At 35.8% G+C, this 18259-nt stretch overlaps 1 protein-coding gene across 1 annotated transcript in view; it reads left to right on the plus strand.

The window, feature by feature from the left end:
• LOC148949019 (immunomodulatory peroxidase-like) overlaps positions 1–16609 on the plus strand; it is a 151220-nt gene extending 134611 nt beyond the window's left edge. Inside the window, exons 14-15 of the mRNA XM_089094867.1 lie at positions 12121–12229; positions 16342–16609. Of these exons, the coding sequence (XP_088950993.1) occupies positions 12121–12229; positions 16342–16423 (191 nt within the window). The 3' untranslated portion in view covers positions 16424–16609. The remainder of the gene's footprint in view (positions 1–12120; positions 12230–16341) is intronic.
• Positions 16610–18259: the final 1650 nt, after the last annotated feature.

The raw sequence follows: 18259 nt of genomic DNA on the forward strand, positions 1-18259 counted from the left end.
AATTTCCTTTTTATCAGGGGGGGGAGGAAAATTTTCCAACAACTGTAAAATGATGCGATATTTTTAATGTCTGTAAGACTACTAGTAGGCAAGAAAATCGTTTCTAGAGATTTTTGAAAATCACCGTGAAATTGAACTTTTCTTAAATGCAGCAAAATGTAATGTTTTGATTTTGAACGAGTTAAGTCTGACTAGAGTTGATGATATAGATTTGAATGGTGCCGCAGTAAAGCCTAGTGATAAGCCACCATATCCTGATCGGCGATTGGTAGAAACCGTATGAAAATTAGGTACTTTCGCATTATCCGGGCCTCTCTAAAAAGTCAAGTTGGTTAATGCTAATGAAATTAAATAAAATAGGATGACTATATAATAGTTTAGAAACAAATTTGGGCTGTATATTTGACATTAGGGGAGTGGGAGGCAAAGTATAGCACATATTAAATACGTAACCTAACATAACCTAGGTACCTTTTTCCCCTCCAAAACACCAAAGAACAACACTTTAAATATCTTAAAAAAAAGCTATGCAATGTATTTCTCAACTGCGGTGTATTGAATCAAACAGTTCCAGTTCGCGGTAACGAATTGTAAGTAAGGAGCGACTCGGCTCAATGGTAACCGAAACTTTAGAGAACGAGATTTTGATACCAATAGATACATCAAAAGAATCAGATTTTAATACTGATTTCAAATATATAAGTTTCATCAAGTTTAGTCCTACCCATCAAAATTTACGCACCTGAGACAATTTTGCTGATTATAGAAAAAAGAGGAAAAAACCCCCTAAAATTTATAGAACCTTAATGAAAATCACACCATCATATTCAGCGTATCAGAGAACCCTACTGTAGAGGTTTCAAGCGCCTATCTACTAAAATGTAGAATTTTGCATTTTTTGTCAGAAGAAAGATCACAGATGCTTGTTTATTTGTTTTTTTCCCCAGGGGTAATCGTATCGACCCAAGGGGTCCTAGAATATCCAGGGAGGGATCATTGGAACAGAAAATAAAAGTTCTAGTACCCTTTTTAAGTGACCAAAAAAATGGAGGGCAACTAGGTCCCTTCCCACGCTTAGTTTTTTCCCAAAGTCAACCGATCAAAATTTTGAGATAGTCATTTTGTTCAGCATGGTCTAAAATATGATAACTATGTCTTTTAGGACGACTTAATCCCCCGAAGTCCCCGGGGGGAGGGCTGAAAGTTATGATAAATATTCTGTATATGAAAGGGGCTGTCCCCTCCTCAACGCCTCGCTCTTTACGCTAAAAGTTTGACTTTCTCAAAACTCTATTATTTTAAACAATAAAAAACTGTAGCGTAAAGAGCGAGGCGCTGAGGAGGGGACAGCCCCTTTCATATACGGAATAATTTCTATTCGTTTTAAGTTTTAACGTCGTTCCTTACTTTCAGTTAAAAAAAACCTTGTTTTTTTTTCATTTAATCATCTTGTAAAAACGGGTTTTTCATTGCGTCTTTCCCGTTTGACTGTAGCATCTCTTGTTGGACTTCTTTAGAAGGGCCCTGATAATGTGAAAGTACCGGAAATTACACTGATGTTGAAAATATTGCAAGTAAAATCTACCCCTTATATGGTACGATTGTAAGTTCCTAATTCCATTTGAATAGAGCCCTTCTTGCATGAATTTATAATAATGTAGCCCTGCCAGGTACTCGATAAGTGGTGTTGGTGAAATTAGGATTGCCAATTAGGTTAGTAGAAGTTATAATGAAAATGTATGAGATGGTTAAAGCAGTTGTAAAGGTAGGTATTTCTTATTCTAGGCCAGTTTTAAGTAAAGTAGGCCTCAAACAGGGATGCACACTATCACCGCGTTTGTTTTCTCTTTTTATTAACGATATTGAGGAGTGTTTTAGAAATAGAAATGTCCCTATGTTAAAATTAATGTCGCTGGAGCTGTGTTGTTTATTATTTGCAGATGACATAGTATTGCTTGCGAAATCGGCTCCGGATTTGCAAAAGATGTTAGAGATTTTGGATAGTTGTCTGGAGAGTAAAAAATTAGTTTTAAATATGGAAAAATCAGTTATATTAGTTTTTGGAAATGATGAAAGAGAAAAGAATAAGTTTTATTTTAAAGGGAAAGAGATGAATGAAGTTAAGTATTATATTTATTTGGGATGTAAGTTCATAAGTTCAGGGAAATGGAGTGATCAGGTGCAAATAGCGAGTTGGAAGGGTCAGAAGGCTTCATGGGCATTATTGAAGAGCCCCCTTAGGCATCTAGGACCGGCAGATATTAAGCTACAGAAGAGAATTTTTGAGACGAAGGTAGGCCCATCATTGAGTTACGGTGGGGAAGTTTGGGGTTTTGATAAAGGGGAAAAAATAGAGAGAATTTATTTAGGACGTTTGAGGAGACTTTTAGGGCTAAGCGGGAAATTTAATAGTCTGGTGTTAAAGGGTGATCTAGGATTGTTTTCATTGAGGGTAAAAAGGTTAGTTAGAATGATAGGATACTGGGAAAAGGTGATTGGTTTACAGAATAATAGGTTAGTAAATGCAGCTTATCTGGAGGTGTTACAGGATAGAAGGAAAAGTTCATGGGCTTCCTAGGTGAAATCAATCTTAAATAGTTCCGGGTTATCAGGTGTTTGGAATGAAGGGAAGGGGATAGGGCTGGAAGTAGGAAATGTAGCAAAACTAGTAAAGGGAGTGCTTGAAAATCAGGAGATTCAGAAATGGCAGTGTGAGGTCGCAGCCTCAGTGTCCCTCGGCGTTTACCGGCAATGGAAGGAGGTCTGGAGATATTAAAGCGGGTTTAAATAGTAAAAAAATTAAGTGGTATATTTCAGGTAGGGGTAATTTCCTAGCACTTGGAGAAAGGAGGAAATATTTATGGAGGATAAGGGTAATGGACGGTCCTTACTCATACCCTATGTGGGGAGAAAATGGGGAGGATCTGCTTCACTTCATGGCCCTTTGTCCCGAATCACAGGATCTAAGGAAAGATTTATTTTTTTTTAATGTGGGGACAAGTGAGTGGTTGGTTTCAGTAATGGGATCAAAAAATTATGGGACAATAAGAATGATAGCAAAGTATATAAAATTGGGTATGTCACATAGAGATAGATTTTTGTAAAAAGGCGTGGGGTGAGTCTGGAAAGTATTGTTGTATGTGTGTAAGTTGTTTTCTTGTTTGTTATTTTTGTAGTCATGGCCCTTGATTGATGTAACATACATCTATCTATTTATGTTAGTTTAATGATATCGTGTGCTTTATTATGTTTTTGTAATGTTTTGTAATTTTGCGTTGTTATTGTTATGTAGGCTACCATACTTTGCTATGAGTGTTATAATCATGTTATTATTTTGTGTGATTTTCCTTTTTTTGCCATGGCCCAAAGTGGTTTTTATTGCAATAAATATCTATCTATCTATCTATCTATTGAACTTAGTGTTATTTTTATTGTATAAATGATTAGTGCGATCGTCTTAGAATGAAGCGTGCGTTTGTTAAATCCAAGACGTTTCTGGTACAAGCTACACATTAGTGGCAAAAGGTCAAATCTCTATGTTATAGTTTCTATATGTTTTTACGTTGGGGCTCTTATATTTGCTTATCATTTTTATGTTGATTTTTCTTATATTTAATGGTAATAAGTCTCGATTTCTTCTTTTTGTTTTACTATATGCTCTTTTTGTATGACGGGTTATAAATAACTTTATACCTATGTACCTAACTGTATGATGTGGGGACCGTGTGGTTCATATTGGTTCATGAGGGGTCAATATTTTCGAAGGAAGGAAACTAATTAGTAAAGAAAGCACGGGAAAATTATACAAAGCAAATATAAATAAAATTACTTCCTTGGTCTCAATACTATTAAAATTTATATCGAGTTTTAAAAAGAAGTTATAAGCAGATCTGGAATAAAATTGCTTCGATATTAGTTAAGTCTGTAAATTTAATTGTTAATTGAACGGTTTTAATCAATCAGAGAATTTTTAACTTACCTTAAAAGTTTTAATTTTTACAGTGAAGAAACAAAATCCTGTAAATTTCGCTTCCCTGTCGTTGGGCCTGGTCATAAGGAATCGTAATAAATTTATTGTCAGAGTCACGCCTCTAGCAACCTAAGTTCAGTCCCTTGCAAAAATTTATTTACTTACAAATAAAATTTTATATTTACCTCTTGTAAGTACTAAATAAAAACAAGTTTTTTTTTTAACTGAAAGTAAGGAGCGACATTAAAACTTAAAAGGAACAGAAATTATTCCGTGTATGGAAGGGGCTGTCTCCTCCTCAACGTCTTTCTCTTTACGCTAAAGTTTTACTCTTTCTCACAACTCTATTTTTTAAAACAATAAAAAACTTTAGCGTAAGGAGCAAGGCGCTGAGGAGGGGACAGCCCCGTCCATATACGGAAAAATTTCTATTCGTTTTAAGTTTTAATGTCGCTCTTTACTTTCAGTTTAAAAAAATAGTTTTTTTTATTTGTTGTTGTTGTTTGGGGTTTGACGCGTTCGACCAATCGGTCATATGCGTTCGTATCACTCGATTAATCTGTGCCTTCTGTAATCACTAGCTTGCTTGGGTGTCACTTTAGTCAATATTCATTGAGCCATGTCAGGTATCACTTATTGTGCCATTGGTAGGGGGTCATTCACATGTAGCAAATGCCTGCGTCAAAAAACAAGAATCAGAGTAATTCGGCACTGCTTTGTCATAAAACAATTAAAATACAATTGCAACACAATTAAATAAATAATGCCAATATACAACATTCCTGTCACATGCGTCAACTAAAAAAAAAAAAAAACAAAAAAAAAATAAAAAAAAAAAAAAAAAAAAAACAACTGATAGAACATAGATAAAAGGAAAAAATATACAAAGTGTGATGACTCTAAAATGCGCTAATATAAGGGTGTAAAAAAAAAGAAAAAAAAAAAAAAACTTAAAGGGAATTAACCAAACCAGTATTATTAAAAAAACAACCAAAAAGTTTTTTTCTTATCTGTATAGCCCACGGATGAGAGGTGTAATGTCCCAGAACAGAGCGCATTGTGAATGCCTTAAATGCCCTCTCAAAGCAATTCCTTAGTATTTCCCTCTCCTTTTCATATTTTCTACAGTTGAAGATGATGTGACGTATGTCTTCGTACACTCCACATGTGTCGCAGTTGGGGGACGGGGTAATTTTCCAATGGAATAGTGTTGATTTAGTCCTTGCATGGCCACATCTAAGACGAAAGAGACAAGTTGAAAGGATGCGAGATGAGAGGTACATTTCTTTTGATGGCTGCTTGTAATTATACAGATCCAGGAGCTGGGTATGGAAAGAACAGAGCCAAGCCTCTTCTTCCTCCAAAATTTTTGAACTGATTGAAGACAGGAATTCAGGTCCAGCAATAGGGGTTTGAGTGATCAGACCCAGATGGGAGGCTTGTTTTGCAGCCCGGTCTTCCAATTAAATTCTCTTTAAACCACAGTGTGCTGGGACCCATATAAATAGGACTGATATACCCTTTCTTGCAAGTTGTGTAGTCAGATTTTCAATCTCCATGGCAACATTTCTTGCTTGGTGTTGCTGGTGTGAAAGGTAGTCCAGAGCTGACAGTAAATCAGTGCAGACAATATACTTCTGATGTTTGTTCTCTGTTTGACTAGATATGGCTTGAAGAGAAAACTTAATTGCCACAAGTTCTCCCGAGAAAACTGTCAGGTAGAATGGTAAGCCGTAGGAAAGAGATAGGCCTTAAGAAAACATAACTGCTGCACAGCTGCCATTTGCTTTTGTCTTTGAGCCATAAGTCTAAACTTAGATGTAGTCCTATAATTCTACCATCTTTCCCAGAAATATGATTTGTATCACAGTTTGGGGGAGGTCCTCCTTTTTTCAATGTTGATCTTAGGAATAATGAATTCCCCAATTCCTTTGGAGGCGCTGGGAGAATCATCATCCAAATTAACAGTCAGCCTGCCATTCTCTATGAACTCTTCCATGCCAGGAAGGCAAAGGAATCTCTGAAAAGAGGGCATCTCTGTTGGTTTGTATCGGACATCAGGGTTGTGGTGGCTAATGATTCCTTTGTAGATAAGGTGGTTCTTGAGTCTTATCTTTTTTGCAAAATATCTTGCGAGAAGATATTTTCTTCTGGAGTGAAGGGACTGGATCCCCACTTCACAGTACATAGCTGCAATAGGAGTTGATTTTAGGCAGCCAAGGGCTCTTCGTAAGATTTCATGGAGGGTAGTGTCAAGTTTCTTGAGGAGACATTTCTTGGCAGATCCATATATAAATGATCCATAGTCTATCTTGGATATCACCACTGACTTGACAATAGTTGAAGCAAAGAATGTGGGGGCTCCTCTTCTTCCAAGACAGAGAGCATTAATGAAGTTTTGTCTTTGTTTGAGACTGCCTATCAGCTCATCCAGATGGGGTTTCCATGTCAATTTTTGGTCAAATACAATTCCCAGAAAGCGTGCATGTTCTGCAACCACAATCCCATGTCCATTCAGTTTCACCAGTGGTTTGAAAGCATCCAGGTTATGCAAATTGTGGAAAAACACACTAACTGACTTATGGCTTGAGAAGACCATATTATTACTTTTTGCCCAAGTTGATAGCAAATCTAAAGCTTTTTGAGAGGCTGACTGTAAGCATGCAGGGTCTCTCCCCACAACTGCAACAGCAATATCATCAGCATACAGAAAGAGCTCTGCTCCAAGAACATTTTCCAGGCTTATATCATGACAATAAACTGAGAAGAGAAGTGGGCTTAGAAGAGCCCCTTGAGGGAGTCCAACATCAACTGCTTTCATCTTAAACTCAGAGAAAAAGCCCCCCAGGGAAGTTTGGACCTCCCTGCCCATCAACAATTGGTGGATCCAATTTACCAGTAGGTCTGGTCAGCCCATTACAGATAGCTTTCTGATTAGTTGCCTCACATCTACTCTATCAAATGCAGATTCCATGTCTAAAAATATCACAGGTACTGCTTTTCCTTTTTTGAAGCTTTGTTTGACCAGATGCTCTAGTCTAACTAAGGCGTCTCGGATACTCCTTCCGGGGAGACATCCGAGCTGTTCAATTTGGAAGTAGTCTGATAATTGGGTTAAAATTCTTCGTTTCAATACCCACTCAATTAGTTTTGCAACTCAAGAGGCGAGTGATATGGAGCAGTATGAATCAACCAGCTTAGGGTCTTTTCCTGCCTTGAGCAGTGGGATCACTGTTGCCTTATTCCATTCAGATGGTATTGATGACTCTATGACAGATCTATTGAATAACTCTGTCAGTAGCTCAACAAATGTATCTGGCAAATTTTTCAACATTAAATTATGAATTCCATCAGGGCCAGTTGCACCTGGCTGGAGCTTTGAAATGGTGTCTTAAACTTCCTGAAAGCTGAAATGAGAAAATGGAACAGTACCGTTTTTGAGACTGAGTTGATGGTGTGTGAACTGTAATGGTGTATCTACATTCAGAAACTTTTTTAAGAAGAGATTAAGTTTCCCATTGGTTGAAAATTCTGTAGTCCTTCCCATCTGTATTTCTGCAGGGATGGGTGTTCTTCTTTTTTTACCTGAAAAAACCTGAAAATTTCTCCATAGCTCTCGAACGGGGGTGTTGTGGCCAAATTTGTCTTCAATGAGCCTTCTCCATCCATCCTGTGTCTAGTCTATAGTGTCTCTTTGAATTCTGCTGTCTTTTGCTTGAAAGCTATTTTATTCTCAATTGAGGGGTATCTAGAGAAGTTATTTTTTTCTTTTTTATTCTCTAGGTAGGCTTTCTGGCATTTATTTTTACGTCCAGGAGTGGAATTTTGTCTCTTGGGATGAGGTTGTTTGTAACCAAATATTCTTTCTAAAGAAGCTATTATAGCTGAAGTAATCTTATTAGATTATGAGTCCACTGACTGGTCACTCGTCTTAATTTCTGAAGCCTTTTGGTCTAAGTTGTGTTTCCAGGAGTTCCAGAGTTTGTCTTGGAATTTCCAGAATTTCACTGGTTGCAATCTTGACCTTACTGGGTTGATCTCTAGTGTTAATGATAGAACCTCATGGTCAGAATCAAAGTCACAGGGTTTCTGAATTTCTACACTATTTACAATATCTGATGATGTGAAAGTGATGTCAATGGTTGAGTATTTGCCTGTCTGAGGGTTCAGCCGTGTATTTAGGTCTTTGGGGGTGACAAGGGACAACTTATTTATGGGTTCCAGGATGTAATCGGTTAAAGGGGTTGCAATTGGATCTTCTGGTGATACAGTATCCCACATTTTGTGGTGCAGGTTAAAGTCACCACTAATTATTTTCACAGGGCCACATGCATTCACAATCAGCTTGAATTGATACAAGGAGAATTTATTTGTCTTTGGGGCATAACAGTTAGCAATACTAATCCACTTGTTACTTCCCAGTAGCTTTATGTCAATTATGCCTACCTCCATTTCCCCTTGTGGACTGGGGTCATGTATTCTAAAAGCTAGGTCATTTTTCACAAGTGACAGTAGGCCACCACCTGTTTTGTGGACTCTGTTCCAACGGCAATAGTGTACCCTTTGAAATCATGGACAATATTCTCCTGTTTTAAAAAAGTTTCTCAAAGTTGGAAAATATCAGGAGCATGCCTGACTAAAGTATTTTGGAGTTCTTTTCTTTTGGCTTGGTTGAATCCCCGGATATTTAGTTGGAACACTGAAAGGGAGCTAGTCATTTGTGTGTGAGGGGGCTAACCTGGGTCTTTGCAGCTTATTACTACTACCTTCTGGGCTAGGTGTAGCCTCTTTTCCTTTACGTTTTCTTTCAGGGGCCCTTGGGCTGCTGGTTTGGGGAGGGTTGTTACTGGTTGTAGGGCTTGATTCAACTCTGTTTAGGTTTTCAGCAATGTTGGACAGGCTAAGGACTGCATTTTGAAGATTAGCAGGCATCATCTGAGATACTAGTTTACAAAGTGATGTTATTGTCTCAGCCAGATAAAAGATCTGCTTTGTAACACCTTCAAACATGGTGATATATTTCTTGCTCAGGTCCTCAACTGGATGGTGGTTAGGTGTCAAAGGGGGAAAGGAGTCTTTATGGGCCATAGGGACATGTTTGGTTTGTGTTGGAAGTCCCTTCTTCAGGACCTCGGCAGCAGTCCTCATGGGGACATTATTAGTGAAGGAATAGGTAACAATTGCTTTCTTCTCCATGAATACTGGGCATTCTCTAGCATTAGTAGCATGGTTACCACTTCAGTTAGGGCACTTGAGTACCTGATCTTGTTTATTTTTTTTTAATTTGGGACATTCATTATGAGTGTGTTGTCTACTACATAGTAGGCATCCTCTTCCTCTGCGGCAATTTGAAGCCATGTGGCCAAAACCTTGGCAATTGAAACACTGTATTGCCCGGGGGATAAACTGCTTAACTGTATTCCTTGCGCCCCAAACAGAGATTTTCAGACGGAACTGAACATCCTGATTGAAGGTGCAAACCAGGGGGATAACTGATGGGCTTGGGTTTTTAAAGGCCAATGTCACATGTTCTATTCTATTATCAACTTGGACCTCCTTGACAAAGTCATCCAGATGAGTGACCTCTTCAGATGGGATAAAAACAATTCCTTTTCTATTTCTTATCAAAGCAGGGTTGGAACTAGGACCAAGCACAAACTTTACATTACAACCATTTACTGCTATATCTGAAATTGAAAGTATAGCCATAGCTACTGATTGGTTTGCAGCTATTATTGCAATGAAGCCATTTGGTCCAAGTCTTTCCAACATTGAACCATAATGGCCACTGCCCTCATGATTATGGAGGTGTTCAAAAAGTTTTTTGGCAATGACGGTTCTACTACCTAATGTCAACAACCTAGTGGTTTCATTTGGACCTTCAACACCTAAAGCCAAAATCCTAACACAAGAATTAATTGGGTCAGGGGTGACAGGACTAGACCTACTCCTAATTGTCCTGTCAGTCATCCCCAAAAAAACCAAATGGGTTAAAAACAATCAGGTAAAACAACAAAATGAAATCACAAAAGAAGTAAATGTCAAATAAATAAAAAAAATATGCTAAAAGCAGAGGGGGGAGCCCGCAGTCAAAAATAAAATAAACAAGCAATATAAATCAAAAGCAGGCACAGCACTAATTTTAAAAGCAGGGTAAAAATGGGTTGCTAAGCACTCTCAGCACTTTGATAGTTGCAGTATGCAGGAATCTGGGAAAATTTGCACAAAGCACAATAACAGTCAAAGCAAGCCAAAGGCCAAAATGCACAACGAAACGAGTATACAGGCGTCAGGGACCCCAAGGGCAGATTCCCTTGTGATTTAAACAACAAACCGTGGCACAGAGCTATCCCTACTTGGGAAATAGCAATTTTGAATATTTTTGGTTTATTTCAATTTTAAATCGTCTTTTCTTGATTCCTTTTTTTTATTTAATATCTGAACGTTTTTGAATTAATGCAGCTTTGACTTTGGCTCACCGTAAATGAATAATTAAAACAAAATTTGAATAATAATTTTACTTTTTTTGGATAAATGGCTTTCTCGAAATTTTGATCTGACGTAACTTGCGAAATAACTTATGTAACGAACTTCTATATTCGTGTATTTTTATTAAGTAAATTAGGGGTTCTCTGCCTACTCAATACCTCGATCTTTACGCTAAAGTTCAAATTTTGTTCCAATTCTTTAAGAATGACCCCTGAATCACAAAGGCCGTTTAATTAGAATAGATAGCTTTTTGAAAGTACTAAAAAAACTTTAGCGTAAAGAGCGAGGTATGGAATGGGGGAGAACCCCTCAAATACGTAATAGTTTCGATTCATTTTAAGTTTTAATGCTGCTCCTTATTTTCAGTTGAAAAAACTTGCTTTTTATCTAATTTCTGATCGTTTTTTGAATAATACCGGGAAATCTGGCGACCCCGTCGTAGAAATGTCCCTTCCCCCATAAAAATGTCCTACATGGAAAGATCCTCCCACGTAGCCTCCTCCTCTGACCCCCCTCCCCACCAGAAGAAATATCTCCTCAAAATGTCTGCATACTTCCAAGAAACAAATACTATATGTAAACAATGGGCAAAGTTCATAACTTGGAGCCCTTTCCCCGGGGACTGTGGGGGATTAAGTCATCCTACGAGACATATTTATTAGGTTTCCGACTATGCTGAACAAAATGGCTATCTCAAAATTTTGATCGCGTGACTTTGGGAAAAAATGATTTTGGGAGGGGGCCTAGTTGCCCTCTAGTTTTTTGGTCACTTAAAAAAGGCACTAGAACTTTTAATCTCATTAAAATGAGCCCACTCGCGATATTTTATTACCACTGGATCGATATGATCACCACTGTAAAATATATATATATATATATATATATATATATATATATATATATATATATATATATATATATATATATATATATATATATATATATATATATATATGTATATGTATATATAAACGCATCCGTAATCTTTCTTCTGGCAAAAAATGCAAAATTTGACATTCTTGCAGATAAGAGCTTGAAACCTCTATAGTAAGGTTCTCGGATACGCTGAATATGATGGTTTGATTTTCATTAAGATTCTATCACTTTTAGGCGGAGTTTCTCCCTTTTTTGAAAATAAGGCAAACTATTTCAGGCTCGTAACTTTTGAAGGGTAAGACTAAACTTGATAAACTAAAATTTTTGAAATCAGCATGAAAATCTAATTTCTGGATGTATCTACTGGTATCAAAATTCTGTTTTTTAGAGGTTTAGTTACTATTGAGCCGGGTCACTCCTTACTTACAGTTTGTTAGCACGAACTGTTTGATACACTTTACAAAACCTTAATGCTGTTACCTGAATAAATAACATATTTCAGTATGATATTATACAATTTGTATTTCTCAGAATAATTAACAATGTTCTGGTGGCTTAAAATGGTCCTCCAAGAATAGTCAGCCAAACCTGGTGAGTAAATGAAAAAACTTCTCTCTGATATTTTTCTACGCATGGAGAAATACGACATAAAAATGATTTTGTTAACACATTTATATTTTGGTAGAATTGTATACGAATAATTATTACCTTTTCGTGTATTTTACCAAACTTGAACGTGTAATCTTTTTTCTGCATAAGTAAATCAACTAAATGTATTTTTCTAGCTCAATTAAATCAGTTACGGAGATCTAGTTTAGCCAGAATATTGTGTGACAACAGTGATGGTGAACTAACTAGCTTACAGCCTGATGCTTTCAAAGCCGCCACTGGATCGTAAGTAGAGATTCAATTAGAGTTTATGCTATTCTGATCAGACTTGAGAATTCTTATAGAAGGAAACAAAAAAATGTCATTCTTTCCAACCACTCACTTTTTGGCAAGCGTATCCAAAAGAAAGAGAAAAGTGTTAACATTCCTCCCCCTTTGCCTAGGAAGACAAAATTACCTAGTCAATGGCAATATAGATAAAATTTTAGGTTTTGAAGATTCACATATAAATATTAAATCTGAATCGTAGTTATATATAAGATACAAACAGTAAAACGAATAAAATCCGTGAGATAACAATGAAAAACTGATAAATCAAATATTAATCGCCCACCCTTTTATGTGTGTTTTCATGGTTTGCCCATGTGGTCTGAAGAACAACATTTTAAGAAATAACTGACAGCCAGAACAAAAAGAAAAAAAGCTATTACTTTCCTATAGTTCTATGATAAGAATATACTTTAATTTCATTGGTTTACATCTGTGACGTTTCTTCTCAAGTCAGTCTAATTCTTACTTATCTATGACGACAAATAACTCTGCCCTTTAAAGATTGATTGGTTTTGCTAGTATGACATTGGCTCTTGTATGGCATTTTAAGCTTGGAAAATTTCACCTGATGGGATCTGCTGTGTGAAAATGTCAGCCTGTAAGAAGGACTAAGAGTTTTGGCATCGCAAGTTTTTTTATAATTTTACTTTCTGTTTTTCTGTGCTCATAGGAGTAACTAGAAGATTTTGACAGTTCAAACTTTTTTTAGTAACTCATTCTGATCTTTTACTATCTAAATGCCAGTTTTGAAAATAGTATGTTTTCTTAGATTTACTTTGTGAATTTGAAAACCACATGATAGTTCCCTTTACTAAGTAAGAATTTGCTCAAAATGGGATGCTAAACCTAATAATTGGAAGGAATATATTTGTGGGCCAATTGTTTTACAACTTGTGGGTTAATTGCTAATTAATCGGAATTAATTACTAGCTCCTTATTTATTAATAATTAAATAACTAATTAATTACTAATTAATTGGAATTGATTTTCAGGTAGGTATGAAAAGTTAAAATCCTTGTTAAAGAAAGAAGGTTCTATAATTTCGATATACTTATTGAAACAGTTTTTGTTGTCAGAATAACAATATCTGTCAATTCCTTTCCATATAATTTTACAATATCCCTTTTACTAACGTTTCTTCTTTTTGTTATGGGTAAATTTGACAATCATCAGACTTGGTAACCGTGCTTTGGTTGGGGCGTGCTACACAAACTGGATGCGCTATCCGCCACGGGGCGGATAGAGCATCCTAAATAAAAGTTGAATATACCCTTAATCCCGATACCTTTAATCAAAGTTGAATATATAGTCAAATACAATCATTTAATTATTACTTTATTAAATTATTACTTAAAGTACTTGAAATATAGTCATTTTGTTGAATGCAATCGGCGTGTTTGGTTATTTAGTTAAAACGTTTCCGAGTTTTAATTACCAAAACAAGTAAAGCTTGCAAAAAGACCATTTTTTCCTATTGTTTTGCCTCAGTACATATTAGTCAGGTATCATAGAAAAACCTTCGAAAAGTGGTTAATTTTGCAGGTCTCAGTAGGGGAATCATTCCTTAGACTCCTTCCTCACCTCCCTCTGGTGGCGGAAATGGTCAACAGGTTCAGTTAGTATGTTTATTATAATTTATCAAACAGTTCGTGGTAACGAACTGTAAGTAAGGAGCGACCCGGCTCAAGGGTAACCGAAACTCTAGAAAACGGTATTTTGATACAAATAGATACATCAAAAGAATCAGATTTTAATGCTGATTTCAAATATATAAGTTTTATCAAGTTTGATTCTACTCATCAAAAGTTAGGCGCCTGACAAAATTTGGCTGATTTTCGAAAAAGGGAGGAAAGACACCCTAAAAACTATAGAACCTTAATGAAAATCACACCATCATATTCAGCGTATCAGAAAACCCTACTGTAGAGGTTTCAAGCTCCAATCTACAAAAATGTGGAATTTTGCATTTTTTGACAGAAGAAAGATCACGGGTGCGTGTTTATTTGTTTGGTGTTTTTTTTCCCAGGGGTGATCGTATCGACCCAGTTGTCCTAGAATATCGTGGGAGGGCTCATTGGAAAGGAAATTAAAAGTTCTAGTTCCTTTTTTAAGTGATAAAAAACATGGAGGGCAACCAGGCCCCTTCTAACGATAATTTATTTCCCACAGTCACCTAATCAGTATTTTGAGAGAGCCAATATATTCAGCATGTCTGAAAATATAATAACTATGTATTTTAGGAAGAATTAATCCCCCTACATTCCTAGCGGGAGGGCTAAAAGTTATGAATTTTACCCAATGTTTACATATAGCATTGGTTATTTGGAAGTATACAGACGTTTTCAGGGGAGATTTTTCCTGGTAGTGGGGGAGGGGGGTGGGTCGGGGGTTATGTGGGAGGATCTTTCCATGAAGGAAGTTTTCATGGGGGAAGGGACAGTGCTATGAAGGGGACACCGGGCTTCCCAGCATTATTTAAAAAAAGATCAGAAATTTAATATAAAAAAACAAGTATTTCAACTGCAATAGCAGCAACATCGAAACTTCAAACGAACAGAAAATATTACATATATGATTGGGGTCACTCCGTAGTCAATACTTTGCTCTTTAAGTCAAAGATTTTTTAGTACTTTCATAAGAGATATTTATTCTAATTAACAGCCTTTGTGATTAAGCGGTCATTTTTAAAGAATTGGAACAAAATTCAAACTTTCGCTTAAAGAGCAAGGTATTGACTAGGGGACGAACCCCCTAATAAACAAATCAAAGATATATGAATATAGAAGTTCGTTACGTAAGTTAATTCGTAAGTTACGTATATTTATTACTAATAAAAACGTTCGTAAATAAAATTACACAAGTTTCGAGAAAGCCATTTAACTAAATAAAAGTAAATTAAAATAAAATTTTGTTTTAATTATTCATGTACGGTGAGCCAAGATCAAAACCTGTATTTATTCAAAAACTTTCAAAAATTAAAGAAAAAAAACAAGTTTTTTTAACTGAAAGTAAGGAGCGACATTAAAACTTAAAACGAACAGAAATTATTCCGTATATGAAAGGGACTGTCCCCTCCTCAACGCCTCGCTCTTTACGCTAAAGTTTGATTCTTTCTCACGACTTTAATTTTTAAAACAATAAAAAACTTTAGCGTAAAGAGCGAGGCGTGTAGGAGGGGACAGTCCCTTTCATATACGTATATTTGTTACTAATAAAAACGTTCGTAAATAAAATTAAACAAGTTTAGAGAAAGCCATTTAACTAAATAAAAGTAAATTAATATGAAATTTGTTTTTTAATTATTCATGTACGGTGATCCAAGATCAAAACCTGCATTTATTCAAAAACGTTCAAAAATTAAATAAAAAAAACAAGTTTTTTAAACTGAAAGTAAGGAGCGACATTAAAACTTAAAATAAACAGAAATTATTCCGTATATGAAAGGGACTGTCCCCTTCTCAATGCCTCGCTCTTTACGCTAAAGTTTGACTCTGTCTCACAACTTTATTTTTTAAAACAATAAAAAACTTTAGCGTAAAGAGCGAGGCGTTGAGGAGGGGACAGTCCCTTTCATATACAGAATAATTTCTGTTCGTTTTAAGTTTTAATGTCGCTCCTTACTTTCAGTTTAAAAAACTTGTTTTTTTTATTTAATTTCTTTTTCAAAAACGCCAAGGGTAATCAAGGGCTTTTCTGGGGAGGGGAAAAGGGTGGACAAAGAATTATTGTTTAGAGCGGGGGATACCGATAAAAACTTGTCTTCCCTATCGGCCCTGTACTTAGTGCAATCTTTTAACATCTGGGGGGGGGGGGCACGTACCCCTAAAGCCAACTCCTGAATTATCTACCCCTGGGAGAGGAAGCTGAATATATAATTTGAAAGTTTAGAAAAGTGTATTTCTAGCTTTTAGATCCAGATTTTTTCAAATTTCACTATTATATTTGCTCAAAGACGAGGTGTTCGAGATGAGGCTCTACCATCTGAGGTGAGGTGTCAGATTTGCCCAATAGAGGCCTGAAAATCTATTTTTCCAGTCATAATAAATAGACCTTGCCTTCTTTTTCAGAAACGGGCGAGTGCCTTGTTCAAGTGAGACAATACCAGTGGTAGACCTGTCATCTTGGAAGAATGAGAAGTTGATATCATGAGACTGAAGTTACCTGAGTGCTGCCATATTCAATGCCTTCTTAGGGATATTATTTAAGTTTTAAAGTCTTTTGTTATCGAAGTTTTATAAAATAAAATAGTCAAGCTTAAAAACTACTGGTTTGCAGTTTAATAACTGCAAAAACTGCATAGCAGTAATACCTCTTAAATCAGTAAAAACACTATACAGGAAAAAAATTGGAGGGAAATAATTTAAAGAAAAAATTTTATATAGCACAGGCCCTTTAACTCTTCGGATGTGGACCCCTCTTTCCCCTCAACAAAATTGCTGGAGCTGTGCCCCTGTAGAGGTATTTAATTAATCTCAGTGTGGAATGGAATAAGAAATCATTTATTTGTATGTTTCCTATTTTATTTTATATTAGCTTTTTATTAAACCATAGTCACTGTTTCGGACAGAACTATTTAAAACAGATTTCTTAATTATATAACATAAGCCTTTTTTTGCTCTTTCATATTTTAAACATTTTTACTGGTTTGTCGTGAACGAAATTGTCTGTGTTTCATGAGAAAAAATGGAATTCATTGTTTTAATTTTTTTAGCAATCGATTCCAAGTGGCTAAATTTAAAATGGTTATCTGATCCTTTACCAGTGCTTAATGAAAATTTCAACATTCCCAACAAGGGTGCATTCTCGATGAAAATTATACAATGAAGCTCAAACTCTGTAAGAACCCTGAGGCTGCTATCTAGGGAAACAAGTTTTTCCAGTAGGATGGGCCAATTTTTTTTAACTTCGCGTGGTGATCTAAAAAATGAAACTCTCTTAAAACTACCATGGACTAGAAGCAAAATCCATCTCATGTCCTCTGGATCTACTCAGCATTAATACTTTCCTTTTTGTTGTATGGTAGTGAGACCTGGAACTCGTTAATAATTTTATAATCCACGTTTTAATAATTTTATAACGAACAAATATTCTTTTTTTATTTTATTCCATTTTCAAACATTTTTGTTCCTCGGGCAGGGATTTAGGTCATAGCTCTTCTGAAATTTTATTATTTCAATTTTTTTTATCTTGTCATAAAACTTTTCATATGAATCAGTTATTTTATATGATTACGAATTCCCCTCCCCCCGTAATATAAATGATAGGCAACATTCGTTTTTTTAGTTTTATTTCCTTTTCAAACGTGTTTGCTCCTCTGGCATAATTCAGGGTCATAGCTCTTCTGAAGTCTAATAATTTTATGTTTTTATGTCATGTCTTTTTTATTTTCATATAAAGTCGGTTATTTTATGTTGTTAAAAATTTTCCCCTCCCATCTGAAGGGTGGATTGCACAAGAAGAATGTAATCTTGATGAAAATTATACAACAAAACTCAAAATCTGTGAGAACCACGAAGCTACTATTTCGGACAATACGAAAAGCAGTAAACTCCTCAAGAATGGAAGGGCTTATTGACTATTATTTGCTTTTAACAAAAATATTTCAGAGGCAATGGGCCTTTCTGATCTGAGCTTTGACTCAGTTTGGTGAGTCCAGCCATAATAGCAACAGTATATTTTCTGCTCAATTGTTATGAAACCAATAGGTAAGTGAAACAACTGATAATGGTAAATGGCTGTTTTTGATGCATTCAAAAACATTTTTATAAAATACTAGTAAAACATTACTGTGAAGAGTGGGAGATTGAAGGGGGGGGGGGAACTCATATGCGGACTAGTATCTGTTCGTCTTATGTTTCGATGTCGCTCTTTACTATTATTTGAAAAAAAAGCTTTAAAAAAATTCTTTAGAAAAAAGGACAAGAATAAAGATCCTTTAGAGCCATTAGTGGCACACAGGGTTTTGAATCGACATTTCAGTGGCTG

Source organism: Artemia sp. Qi Xiang Cuo, chromosome 9 (genome assembly GCF_049724085.1).
Source record: "Artemia sp. Qi Xiang Cuo chromosome 9, ASM4972408v1, whole genome shotgun sequence".
Classification (NCBI taxonomy): domain Eukaryota; kingdom Metazoa; phylum Arthropoda; class Branchiopoda; order Anostraca; family Artemiidae; genus Artemia; species Artemia sp. Qi Xiang Cuo.